The 13,768-nt window shown below is 40.0% G+C and overlaps 1 protein-coding gene across 3 annotated transcripts in view; it reads right to left on the minus strand.

Moving 5' to 3' along the window:
• The window catches only part of LOC126471583 (serine proteinase stubble), a 231,583-nt gene that overhangs the window by 7,465 nt on the left and 210,350 nt on the right, over positions 1-13,768 (minus strand). For all 3 annotated transcript variants that reach the window (XM_050099816.1, XM_050099815.1, XM_050099813.1), the window contains 2 exons: positions 13,292-13,560; positions 1,810-1,964 (listed from right to left, as the gene is read on the minus strand). In XM_050099816.1, coding sequence (XP_049955773.1) covers positions 1,810-1,964; positions 13,292-13,560 — 424 coding nt within the window. The remainder of the gene's footprint in view (positions 1-1,809; positions 1,965-13,291; positions 13,561-13,768) is intronic.

Here is a 13,768-nt window from a genome sequence, read left to right on the forward strand (position 1 = left end):
GCCATCCAAAAGCTCTTCAAACACTGCGAGGAGAATATCTTTCTGGTCTTGACTCATGAGCCGTGGGACGAACTTGGCGGCAATACGATGCATTCCAAGATGTTGTGTGTCAGGATTTCATGACATGATCCAACTGAAATGTTACATTCTGTCGCAATCCGTCGGAGAATCAGTCTTCGACCGGCGCGCTCAATTTCGTTTCTGACGTGAGCGTCGTCAATAGACGTCGAAGGGCGTTCTGAACGAGGGTCATCCTTAACTTCCGTTAAGCCATTTTTGTAGCGTGTGAACCATTCGTAACATCGAGTACGGCTTAAGCGTTCATCGCCGTAGGCTTCCTGCATCTTTTGGTGTTTCTCTGTAAAGGTTTTCTTGAATTACACGAAAATTTAATGCAGATGCGTTGCACCTCTAACTCTGCCATCTCGAAATTAGCAAACTGTGCCACACATCGTTCTACGCAATACAGCAATGAACAATTACTAACAGACATATAACAATGAAACTTCCGGCAGTTACACATTTAAATAAATACAATGAAAAATGAAACGTCATGTGGCTAGGGACTCCCACCGGGTAGACCGTTCGCCTGGTGCGAGTCTTTTGAGGTGACGCCACTTTGGCGACTTGCATGTCGATGAGGATGAGATGATGATGGTTAGAACAACACAACACCCAGCCTCTGAGCGAAGAAAATCTCCAACCCAGCCGGGAATCGAACCTTGGCCCCTTGGCATGACATTCAATCGGCCTGACCACTCAGCTACCGGGGCGGACATTAAATACAGCCACGTGCAGGGACGACAATTACATTTCGCTCCATCACATCACTGGCGGCAAATTACGAATGTTCCAGAACTTTTTGAATAGACCTCGTATGTGATGTTTCACGATAGGAAAAGGAGTCTGTACTCAGCACAGATATTTTATATTTACTTTCACATTTATATTTTAGTTTATCCTTTCCCCCAAATGCCTCTAAAAAGCTATGAGCCATGTACTGAAATAGTGGTTTTTTTTGTCTACTAGACAGTTGCACATGTTATCTCAAAGTCATAGTACAATAAACACCTGCCATATTAATCCACGTAAGTCCACTTGAGGACTTAAACCTACGAAACAAGTGGTTGAAATAAATAAAAGGTGACTGGTATCAGTAAATTTGTTGTTTCATTTGATATCAACAACTTCCATGGTAAAGGCTAACCAAAAATGTTCATATTTGTCTTAAGACAGTACCAGTTCAACTAAGAATCAGCACTCCATAGTAGGACCATAACTGCATGGCTTAATGCAGAAAGTATTGTAAGACAACTGTCTGTGATATCAGTGTCAAATGTGTGGGCAAGTAGAGTTCTTGATACTAATATTATTTATTTTGTGGTTGTTTTTGGAGAGATTTTCCAATTTTGTTATTGTTTAGAACTGTGTATTATTAGTTTGAGAACTTCTTTAATTACTTGTTTTAGATGGACATGTGTGCCATGATGTCGTGTGATCTTGCTATATCTAACTCAGTCTGGCATCCTCTTCAGGAAATGTGTTACTAATTGATTATGTTACCTTCGGGATACATCGCTATTTAGCATAAGACTATTGACCAAAACAGAACAGAGACTAAGATTTCGAGAAACCTATGAAAATTGTAACACTGCTAAGAGTAAATTGCAAAGCGATGGAAAAGTAATACTTCTCCGGCTTACAAACTAGTTATTAGAGCTTTTTGCTCCATTATCATGTAAGATTGTTTGTATTTCTAAACAGGGTTTAGAAGTAGTAATCATAAAATCTCTCATTAACAATACTTACCTCGCATGAATCAGATCCTCCTTTCTGCCAACCAGCACATATGAAAATTTCAGGTATGTGTTCTATATATCCTGCTGACCGATACATGGATTCACATAGAGTGTTGTTGATAACAGGTACCGAAACTTCCTGTAGTACACTTGGCAGTGGTCCATCTGAAAATGAATGCCAAGAAATGAGTAACTACAGTTACTGGAAGTATCGAACAAAATTATATATGAAGTTAGTGCTAAATTATTGTTGCTTATATTATCTTCAAATTACAGTCAGAAAATTCAGAATTTATCATAAGAACTTTAAATAAAGCAAAAAGAGAAAGAGTACGCCACATTAAGAGCCAAGGGAAACGTTCGACCCCTCAGGGAAAAGAGAAAAATTATTTGTATGGTATAAAGTGACTGCAGAAGCGTACATGGTATGATGCCAAGAACACTCATAACGTTAGTAGCATCGATATGGTATTATGAAAACTGTCTGAAGCTGGTAGTGAAATCTTAAATTGTGACTGGAATATGTATCACAAGCATAGGCTGGGAACCAATAGGGATGAAGTATTTGATATTGCACAAAACTTTAGAATATCAAGTGACATTATTAAAGATTCCGAACCTGAAATAATCTTGGTGAAGCTAAGTGTGGACGAAAAATGGTAATAAGATGTTTTTATAGACCGTGTGCCACTTGAACTGCACCAACGGAACGTTTCAGAGAACACTTGCACTATATGGAAAGCAAATTTTCTAATCTTGCTATGGAAAGATTTCAGCTTTCCAGATAGAGACTTCAGATACTCACTCGATTACAATGAAAGCGAGGGACAGGTATTTGGGGGAGATTGTTTTAAGCACTTTTTACAAAAAAAAATTGTGCTTAGAGAGCTTATTTAGAAGAGAAACGCTTCTGTTTTTGCTATATAGTGGCCATCGAGTATTTTAATTAAATTCAGAAACCCTTTAAGCACATTAGAAAACAGAATATGAAATATTGTGAATCGAGCTCCTCCGCCTTAGAATCTCTCATCATTGCTTTGCATATCCAAAACCAGAACCAAACGTGCTTGGGTACAACTTTCGTGTGCTTAGGTGTAATTTTCTTTGATTCAGTCGTAAATTAAACATACAGAGGAATATAATACAGTGCATCACCAGAATGTATTATTTTCTTTCTTTTTGGGAGAAAAAGGTACATTAGGAACTTGAGCAATTTACATTGTATAATTGCACGCATGATGCAACTCTAACTCCACTAATCCAATTCATTATTTTACCAAGAATTAAATATCAGGGATTCTTCACCAGCATCACTTTTGTGTAGAGAAAGTTCAGAAATAAGAGGAGTTGGACACAAAGTCAAAAATATTGAAACAAGCATTTTTTTTTTAGATTAGAACATAGAAGCATGTGCTTGTGAGTTGTTACTGCAGAATACTTCTTTTGTAATTGTAACAGTCTACACATTTTCTTTAAGAAACTTCTAGATTCCTTGTTGGTCTACCTCTCAGACAAGAAAAAACAGACAGTAGTAGATTTCATTATGGATTTTTTAAAAGATCTTTCTCAGGAAAAGTGAACTGGACTCCTTATTAGGCCATTTCAATCTGATTTCCTAGATAGCAGTACCCTGACTGACAAAATTATTCGAGGAAGGGCTAAGGCTGAAACAATCAGCATGCACCTAATTCATATCACTGTTGGATCATGATGCACAATTAATGGAACTGAACAATGTAACAACTTACAGCTCTGAGGCATGTTCATACAAAGCTTTGAGGATTTGTAATGGCACTAGGATACAATATTTTAAGAATAAGTTAAAAGAGGCTATGTAGGATAAAGTATGTATGGAAAAAGATACTGATGTGTAGTTCAGTGTATTCCATAGTAAATCTGTGTCAATATTTAAAAGCAAATTTTTAAAAAATTATATAGAAAGTCCATAAAAAAGAAAGCCATGGATAACCTTAAGATTAAAATACCTTATGAGAGGAAATGGGAAATTTATATAATCGCCTCAACAAGTCAAGACCTGACATTACTCCCACTCTACAAAAAAATATTTTAATACATTAAGGGGAGTCATTAATATGTCCAGAAATATGCATATCGTAACAGAAATTAACAGTGCAGATAATAAGATTAAAATTATTTGGGATATTCTGAAATGGAAGGCAGAACAACCAGTCAGTGTACAAGATACTATCCCAAGCTGGATGCCAATGTTGTGAATGATAATAAACAAGCCGTGAGTGTTTTTAACTATCACTTTCTGAACATACAAGCCGAAATAGAACTAAATGGTTGAGATGAGGAAGCAAGGGAATGTATTGAAAATGTCATGTTACTATGGTGCTGATGGCATTTCAAACAGAATTGTTAAGAGTTGGTTTAACTTAATAAGAAATGTCCATTCTTCCAGACCGTGTAACTATGTCAATGTTGAACCTCTTTATAAGAAAGATGGCAAGAAAGAGTTAAATAACTATCTTTGAGTTTCCTTACTGATGTCTTTCTCCAAAATATTCGAAAAAGTAATGTATTCATGATCAGTTCCTCATTTGAATGGAACCAGTGTGCTTAACACATCACAACTTGGACTCCAGAAACGCTACTCGACTGAGAATCCTTTTTATATATTCACTGACCAAATACTGCAAATGTTAAGTAATAAAATATCTCTAGTTGATGTTCTTTGTGATCTTTCCAAGGAGTTTGATTGTGTAGATCTTGATAATCTCTTAGAAAAACGTAAATTTTATTTAACTGATGGCTTTATAAGAACCTAGTGTGAATCATACTTAACAAACAAGGTGCAAAACTTTTTGATGAATACTTCAAAGAAAATTGGAAGGAAAGAAAATGACTGGAAAAAAATCGTGAAGGGAATCCCATACAGTTCAATTTGGGATCTACTCCTATTCCTTATCTATTAAAATGACCTTTCCCTTAATATCCATCAAGCAGAATCGTTATTTTTTGCAGACAATCCCAATTTTGTGATAGATCTCTTAAAAGAGAAAGTGAGAGAAAAAATCGTTAACGACGTTTTTCAAAATATTATTACTAAATGGTTCTCCAAAAATGGCCTCACCCTAAATTTTAAGAAAGTACACTATGTTCCATTCCGTAAACAAACAGAGTCATGTCAACAATTGATGCAGTACTTCAACAGGTGTCAGTAAATGGGGTAGAATGCTGCAAAATTTTCGGTGTACATATTGATGTGAACTTGAAGTGAAGAAGCATATTTAAGAATTAATTTCAGCTACTTTTTTCTTCATATAATTGCTAGTCTTGGGAACGAACGGATCAAACTGTAAATATTATGCATACTTCCACTCAGTAATTTTCATGTGACAGTATTATGGAATGTTTCATAACTTAGGAAAAAATTGCTGATAGCACAAAATCGAGCGCTAAGAATGACCTGCGGTGTTCACCTGCAGTCATGTTGCAAGCTCCTCTTCAAGGTGTTAGGAGTTTCATAACATATATATTCGCTGGTGAAATTCGTCATAAACAGTTCACAACAATTTCAGAAGAATGGCGAAGGTCATACTTACAACAATAGGAGGAAAAAATGGCGTTTTAACCATTATCAAAGCTGTCAATGTCACAGAAAAGAGTTCAGTACGCATCAACAAAAATCTTTGATGGTTTGCCTAATAATATAAAACGTCTGATATGTACCAAAGCAATAAATATAAACTAGAATCATTTCTTGCAAACAGCTATTTCTATTACAATAGAAGAATTTTTATTTAAGAATTGGTAGCCTGTATGAAAAATCCTAGTTTTTACGTGTAATTGCATGAGCAACACTGAAAAATAATATGTTCATTAATGCTAAAACTGACTCGTTCCACATCATTTCAATAAAAATGAAGATGTTTAAATGATTTATGGAACATGTAACTAACAAACTAACGAGCATTGCCTTGCTGATCTGTAGCATCATTTGAAGTTGACTCTGTTGCTCTGTTATTGACATATGCTGACAACGCCTAGATTTCTTCCAAGAGTAAAAATGCTAGTTTCAGCTGTCATATGTGACATCCTTAGTTTAGCAAAGGCTTTCACTCACAAAGAAAGTTTCTTCATACTCATGATGTACGCCATAACTATATTGTCTACCAGGAGTATTTGGAGTCTGTTTGTGTTCTACATAAATAATAACTTCGCGTACAGAAGTGGACGATTCCATGTGAGCCATCAAATTCTGTTGTGTCACTTACATGCAAGCTGAATTGAGTATACATAAATAATATCAATAAGAGAAAAAATAGTGTTTTTTCTTTGTAAAATCATTTTTATTTACTCTTTTTTAAAACTTGATGTTTATATGTTATTAATAGTAACAGTTTCTTGATATTATCCGTGAATAACGGTTTTATACTGCAGACAGTAAGACGAAATAATTTTGCTGCAGGTACATATGCAAGACTAAACACGATTGTCTCTCCAGCTTAGAGCGCAGGGTGACGTGGTGTTTATATAATATATAAGAGCTCTTTAGCCTGCACTGGATATAGATACGGCCTTACTCATCTCAGAGCTGGACGACAATGCACTTTTAACTAGGTACCTTTTCTGATGTTTGACGGAGGGTACATTTTTTACTAACGTCATTTGCCGATGAACTGGAGACTTAAAACCTTAAAATAGCGCATGAAATGCGATAATAACTTGCTTTCTTATCTGGTGTGTAGCGAAACGTACTTCGTGCACTACCCCGATTTACCCCTTTTCCTGTCCCAGTCGCGAATTGTTCATGGTAAGAACGATTGCTGGTAAGTCTCCCTGTGAGCTCGAATTTGTCTAACATTTAGCTTCACTATCTTTTCGTGCCCCCCCCGCCCCCCCCCTGACCATGGACCTTGCCGTTGGTGGAGAGGTTTTCGTGCCTCAGCGATACAGATGGCCGTACCGTAGGTACAACCACAACGGAGGGGTATCTGTTGAGAGGCCAGACAAACCTGTGGTTCTTGAAGAGGGGCAGCAGCCTTTTCTATAGTTGCAGGGGCAACAGTCTGGATGATTGACTGATCTGGCCTTGTAACACTAACCAAAACGGCCTAGCTGTGCTGGTACTGCGAACGGCTGCAAGCAAGGGGAAACTACGGCCGTAATTTTTCCCGAGGGCATGCAGCTTTACTGTATGGTTAAATGATGATGGCGTCCTCTTGGGTAAAATATTCCGGAGGTAAAATAGTCCCCCATTCGGATCTCCGGGCGGGGACTACTCAAGAGGATGTCATTATCAGGACAAAGAAAACTGGCGTTCTACGGATCGGAGCGTGGAATGTCAGATCCCTTGATCGGGCAGGTAGGTTAGAAAATTTAAAAAGGGAAATGGATAGGTTAAAGTTAGATATAGTGGGAATTAGTGAAGTTCGGTGGCAGGAGGAACAAGACTTCTGGTCAGGTGACTACAGAGTTATAAACACAAAATCAAATAGGGGTAATGCAGGAGTAGGTTTAATAATGAATAGGAAAATAGGAATGCGGGTAAGCTACTACAAACAGCATAGTGAACGCATTGTTGTGGTCAAGATAGATACGAAGCCCACGCCTACTACAGTAGTACAAGTTTATATGCCAACTAGCTCTGCAGATGATGAAGAAATTGAAGAAATGTATCATGAAATAAGAGAAATTATTCAGATAGTGAAGGGTGACGAAAATTTAATAGTCATGGGTGACTGGAATTCGGTAGTAGAAAAAGGGAGAGAAGGAAACGTAGTAGGTGAATATGGATTGGGGCTAGGAAATGAAAGAGGAAGCCGCCTGGTAGAATTTTGCACAGAGCACAACTTAATCATAGCTAACACTTGGTTCAAGAATCATAAAAGAAGGCTGTATACATGGAAGAAGCCTGGAGATACTGACAGGTTTCAGATAGATTATCTAATGGTAAGACAGAGATTTAGGAACCAGGTTTTAAATTGTAAGACATTTCCAGGGGCAGATGTGGACTCTGACCACAATCTATTGGTTATGTCCTGTAGATTAAAACTGAAGAAACTGCAAAAAGGTGGGAATTTAAGGAGATGGGACCTGGATAAACTGAAAGAACCAGAGGTTGTACAGAGTTTCAGGGAGAGCATAAGGGAACAATTGACAGGAACGGGGGAAAGAAATACAGTAGAAGAACAATGGGTAGCTTTGAGGGATGAAGTAGTGGTACTCTGCTGAGTGGCTTTAGTCAGTGTGTAACAAATGGATGGCGATAAACTTCGAGGCGTTGCAGAGGGTGTCTTGAAGAAGAAATTGAGTATCGAAATACATGTCATTGAGCGCTGCAAGAGGATGTCGAATTTACAGCGGGTAACTCCTATCGCTAGGCCACCATTCCGACAGCAGAGACGAGTATCTACGCCGATTGACATTGGTGGTGTTGTCAGAGTAGTCGACGCGTTCGGCGTAAAACCCAAGTTGGCTGCCGAAGAGGTGGCTTAAAAGCAGGCGCTGGCTCCGCCAAATTGGACGTACTGAAACGTCTCTGAATGGTTTCCTACCCTCAATATTTTGCTCGTGACACCCTCTACAATCCCTATAAACCTGTACTGTTTTGTTATGGCTCGTGTACTGAAATGGTATGTCTTCAGCATTTTCTAGTTGTAGAGCACCACATATAGAAGCCAAGAAAACAAGTAACAGTACTGTGTTGTTGGTCCTCAACACGCAACAAACGGGGGTAGGAGACAAAGATGCCAGTGAAGAACAAGACTAGTGGGTACTCACATGTACTTACAAACGTAAATTTTATAGAAGAGACCAGATATTCGCTGACTTGGAACGATATCTAAATCTCAGTGCGAACAGACGATGCCAAGAGCAAAGTCTAGATGAGCACGAAGACTCAGAACAGTTAACAATGAAAATAGCAAAATTGTGGGTGTTCTGCAGTATTAGTTAACTGATTTTCTGCTTACAAGGTCTTCATCAAATACCATAAAAGTGGGCAGTTTCGTGACTTAGGTATTACTTTGTGACAACAGCGCCCTGTAGCTTTCTATTCTTTAATACAACTCGGGTCAACATTCAACATATTGTTCTGTTGCAGGCTGTTCTTGCATCGTGCTGCCGTTAATGTTGGAAGCAACAAGTACATGCAATACACCTGAGTTGGTCATAAAGCCATTTGCTTTGAAGGTGGAAAAAGGTGTTTGTAAATTTCCTGGAAACTTTATGCTACTGCCAATAAATATGAAGAGACTAACGGTAGGAAGTATATACAAATAAGTTATATGGGCAGACCATTCTGTGTGAGAGTTAAATTTTACACAAATTTTCTTCAAACGATTGGAAAGCGGAAAGTCATTTCCATAGATTACAGGGGTAATTTTGCGACAGCACACATACCTACAGAAACAAATGTGAAATTGTTCAAAACAAATGCCATTAATTAAATTACAGATATATGTGAATGTTTTAGTAAAAAAGACAAAGTTTTAGTTCACATTAAAACTTTATTCCTAAATATAACATACAATTGCTCAGAATACTGTATTAATTGTGTCATGAATTCATTTTTCCTCATATCGCTGAATTTTTAAGTAAGCGTGTAACAGTTTGAACTAATTACTTTACTTAGAGGATGTTGCGTTAAATATAAGTATTGTGACCTTTTTTGCTAGTACGGTTCCATTGGAAAGACGCGCAAATAAATGTGTAAGACTTTTGTTTAATTACCTTGATTAATGCAGTTTGTTTTTCTTTAGTCTTATTTCGTTTCAATGAGGACACACCTATAATTACCATAATTTTAAGAAAATTAGAAAAATAAATTTCAACAGATGATAAATGTTTTTCTATGTATTTATAAAACAAAACTTATAAAAATTTGTAATAGAGGTATAAGTGTGTGTCATAAAGAAACACTAGATCAGCTCAACTTTTTGACAGATGGATTTATCTCTAATGTCCATATCATGTTGTCCTGAGGGGGCAGGTAACTTTGTGGTAATTAATACATTATACTTTGAATACTTCATTGAATATAAAATCTTCATTACCATCAAAATTGAAAAATAAAGGTTATAAAATTCCATATACGTTGAAATTATATGTCGCAGTAGATATCTGTATAAGAGTATGTTACTAATAGTGTTAAAATTGTCACGAAGTTGCCCACTTTTACGGTATGCCACCTCTATGATGACGAAAGTCAGTTGTAGTCCAATAATGGCCTTATTAAGACATAAACCGTTTAAACAAATAAATTTATGGTGCAGAGGTTCTACAATTTTCAGCTTTTCATTCTTAACTATGAAGATGCTCTTCCAAGCAGAGAGGGTAGAGTCAGTTAGCAGTTAGCACTCACAATGATGTTGAAGTTTGATTTACATTTGGAAAGCTGTACTTTCAATTTTAGTTAAGATACAGACATACACTGTTGAGCCAAAACATTATGACCACTTATTTAGCAGCGCGCCGGTCCACCCTTGTAACGCAATACGGCAGCGATTCTGCGTGGAATAGATTCGGCAAGTCCCTGGTAGATTCCCGGAGGTATGTGGGAGCAGATAACGCAATTCCCGTAAATCACGGACCGGTGGTTTGTGGATGCGGTGCTGACGCCCAGTACGGTAGAACGTGGGTACCATTGTGTACATTTCAGGGGATTTTGGGGGCGGAGACATCAACGTCAGTACACTATTATGCCTCTCAAATCACTGTAGCATGATTCTGTAGTTGTGTGACGGACAGGTAACGTGCTAGAAGATGCCATGGTCGTTCGGGAATACATCAACTATGAAAGGATGCAGGTCGTCCTGAATGATGCTCACATAGTCTACAGCGCTCATAGTGTCTCCAGTTACTGCCTCAGGTCCCATGGGAGCCCAGGTTAATGGTCCACGAAGAATAATACTGCCCTGTAATAATGCGCATGTTTCGAGGAGCCGTTCGCCTCACGGATGATGACATATCCAGGCACGACCATTGATTTGGTGTAACAAGAACCATGATACATCAACCCAAACGACACGTTCCCAGTTATCTAAGGTCCAATCTCAATGATACCGTGCCCGCTGCAATCGTAACTGACGATGATTTGGTCACCATGGGAACTGGTAGAAGTCGTCTGCTGCGAAGCCCCGTGTTCAACAATGTGCGCTGAATGGTGTTCCCGAAATACTGCTCCAGCATTGTACTCTGTCATCAGATCTACCAGAGATCGCCACCTATCCTACTTCATAAAGCGGGGAAGCCTCCGACCCTCCCCCATGATCTGTGATGAGACAAGGAAGTTTCAAAACTTCGTCGCTTCTTGTGATTTAACCGATTTCAGTCACTTTCCACAGATGCTCGCGACACTAGGGGATGAACAACAGACCAGCATCGCCCTTGCCGAAGTGGTTGTCCCCAGCTGCCGGGCCATAACGATCAATTGTTTGTCAGAGTCACTTACGTCCCCATTTGCAACCTGTGTCGTACCTAGAATAACCTCCATTCGTTTCTGCTCCACTTATATACCGGGTGGTTATAACTGAAGTGCAGTTACTGACGGAGATGCATTGTGGGCTTAATTATCGTATGTCAGTGAAACTTGGTATATATGCTAATACATGAATGCGGATCCACTTCACTCTGGAAAAAAAAAAAATTTCCAGTTTTGGTCACCAGGTGCAAATCTAGCGCTGTACATTGTTTGTATGACGGTATGACATCCACGGTGTCATTTGACAAAGCCATAACATGAGTGAACACTATAAGTATCGAGAAGAGAGACCGTGCACTGCTACTCAAACTGTTTTATGTGAACGCCAACAATTACAGTACTGCAATGAGAGAATATCGCGGACTGGAAGGTCTGAGGAGAGGCCCGACGTCATTAAACGGTTTAAAGAAGATTATAATGAAATTCGAAAACATGGGTGAGTTGATGTGACACCTATCCTGGTGAAATAATTCACACTGCTGCTGCTGCTCTAATTGAGCATGCAGAATGTGCCCTGGGTAGTGTTAGTGCTCGTGTAGTGTCTCGAAAGTTGTCCATGACATGATCAACAGCACAGTAAGTTTTGCCCTCCATTTTACACTCGTACCCGAACAAAATCCAGACGGGGCAGCAACTAAAATCTCACGATCCGCAGCAACGTTCTGAATTTGCTCTTCGGCTTTTGGATCGGATCGAAGTTGATGGCATGTGCCTGAGAAATATTCTATAGAGTGACGAGGCACATTTTACACTACAGGGTACAATGAATACACCGAACTGCCGAATTCGGGGTACTGTTAAACAGTGTGTTTTACACGAAGAGCCATTGCATTCGCAGTGTATGACTGTGTGGTTTGGATTCACAAGCCCCTTCCTCTCGGTCCTTTCTTCTTTGAAGCGAATACGCCCAGAGGGCGTGTCATTTGTACCGTGACGTCTGCACTTTATCAAGACCTCCTTGTACAGCACGTGATTCCTGGTTTGGAAGAGTGTAACTGTCTAGGAACCACTGTATTCATGCAAGATGGGGTAGCAAATCACGTCGCTCGTCTAGTGAAATATCTTGTTAATGCAATCTTCCACCAACATGTTACCTCCAGAGGTTTGCCAGATGCGTGGCCTGCAAGATCACCTGATCTGAATCCATGTGGCTTTTGGCATTTACTGGGGACTCGTTCGGTCTCTTTCTGATGTTAAGGTCAGTATGCAGGAACACGTTGCCCACATTCCACCGGAACAGCTGCGAGCGAGTGTTGAGATGGGTTGGGTTGTTTGGGGGAGGAGACCAGACAGCGAGGTCATCGGTCTCATCGGATTAGAGAAGGATGGGGAAGGAATTCGGCCGTGTTCTTTCAAAGGCACCATCCCGGCATTTGCCTGGAGCGATTTAGGGAAATCACGGAAAACCTAAATCAGGATGGCCGGACGCGGGATTGAACCGTCGTCGTCTCGAATGCGAGTCCAGTGTGCTAGCCACTGCGCCACCTCGCTCGGTCGAGCGACTGTTGATCTCGTCGTTTTATGGATGCGGTATCCCGTCGACGTCTCCAGTGCTCATAGTGAACAAATTGTGTAAGCGGCAGTTAATAACAAAATCAAAATTATGCCTTTCTCACTTGACTGATCTTTTCGGCCTACATCCTGTTTCTAATCCATTGCATGTGACAACATTTCTATTCGTCTTTCTTGCATTCACAACGCTAGATTTGCACCTGGTGACAAAAAGAGGAGCTAATTTTGTTTCCCAGCGTAATTCGGTTCTGCGTTAAAGCATTAGAATATCTACCATATTTCGCTGCCACACGACAATTACAGCCCACACAGTACCTCTGTCATTAGCTGCACATTAATTATAACCACGTGGTACATTTCCTACCGCCTGAGATGCCCACAACATCACCAGGCAGCATTCAGAACTCGCGGCGGGAAGTGGTCATAATGTTTTAGCTCATCAGTGTACGTTAACATCTCAATTGCAGGCTAGCAACATAAAAAATGGAACATCGTAATGTATGCAGCAAAAGAAAGAAGAGGTTCGTACCTTCGTAGAGCCTTCCCCAACCGGTGACGTGCGCCGTGTGGCCGACGAAGCTCCTGTCGTCGGTGGGCACGCAGATGGGGATGATGTTGGGCTGGAAGGCGACGGGCTCGTAGAAGCGCAGCAGCGCCAGGTCGTACTCGAAGGTGCGTGGGTCAAACTGCGGGTGCGACGCCACGATCTGCACGCGCCGCTCCTCGAAGCCGTACGGCTCGTCCTCCGTGGACACATCGTGCTCCCCCAGTCGCAACAGCAAGTCACTCGGCGGCACGCTGCACCAACACACAACACAACACCGCCTTACAAAAGTGGCCTGTCCCTTAACTTTCATCTTTGGACCAGTTCATATGGCAGTCCAGATAGTGTATGTACGCTGCTGCCCTGTAAAATTGTTCACGAGTAAGAGTAGAACGTAACGAAATTTTACTTATTCCTGTCTTCATTAAAGTCGGAAGAATGCACGATTTAATTTAAATGGCT

The sequence above is a fragment of the Schistocerca serialis genome, chromosome 3 (genome assembly GCF_023864345.2).
Source record: "Schistocerca serialis cubense isolate TAMUIC-IGC-003099 chromosome 3, iqSchSeri2.2, whole genome shotgun sequence".
NCBI classification, from domain to species: domain Eukaryota; kingdom Metazoa; phylum Arthropoda; class Insecta; order Orthoptera; family Acrididae; genus Schistocerca; species Schistocerca serialis.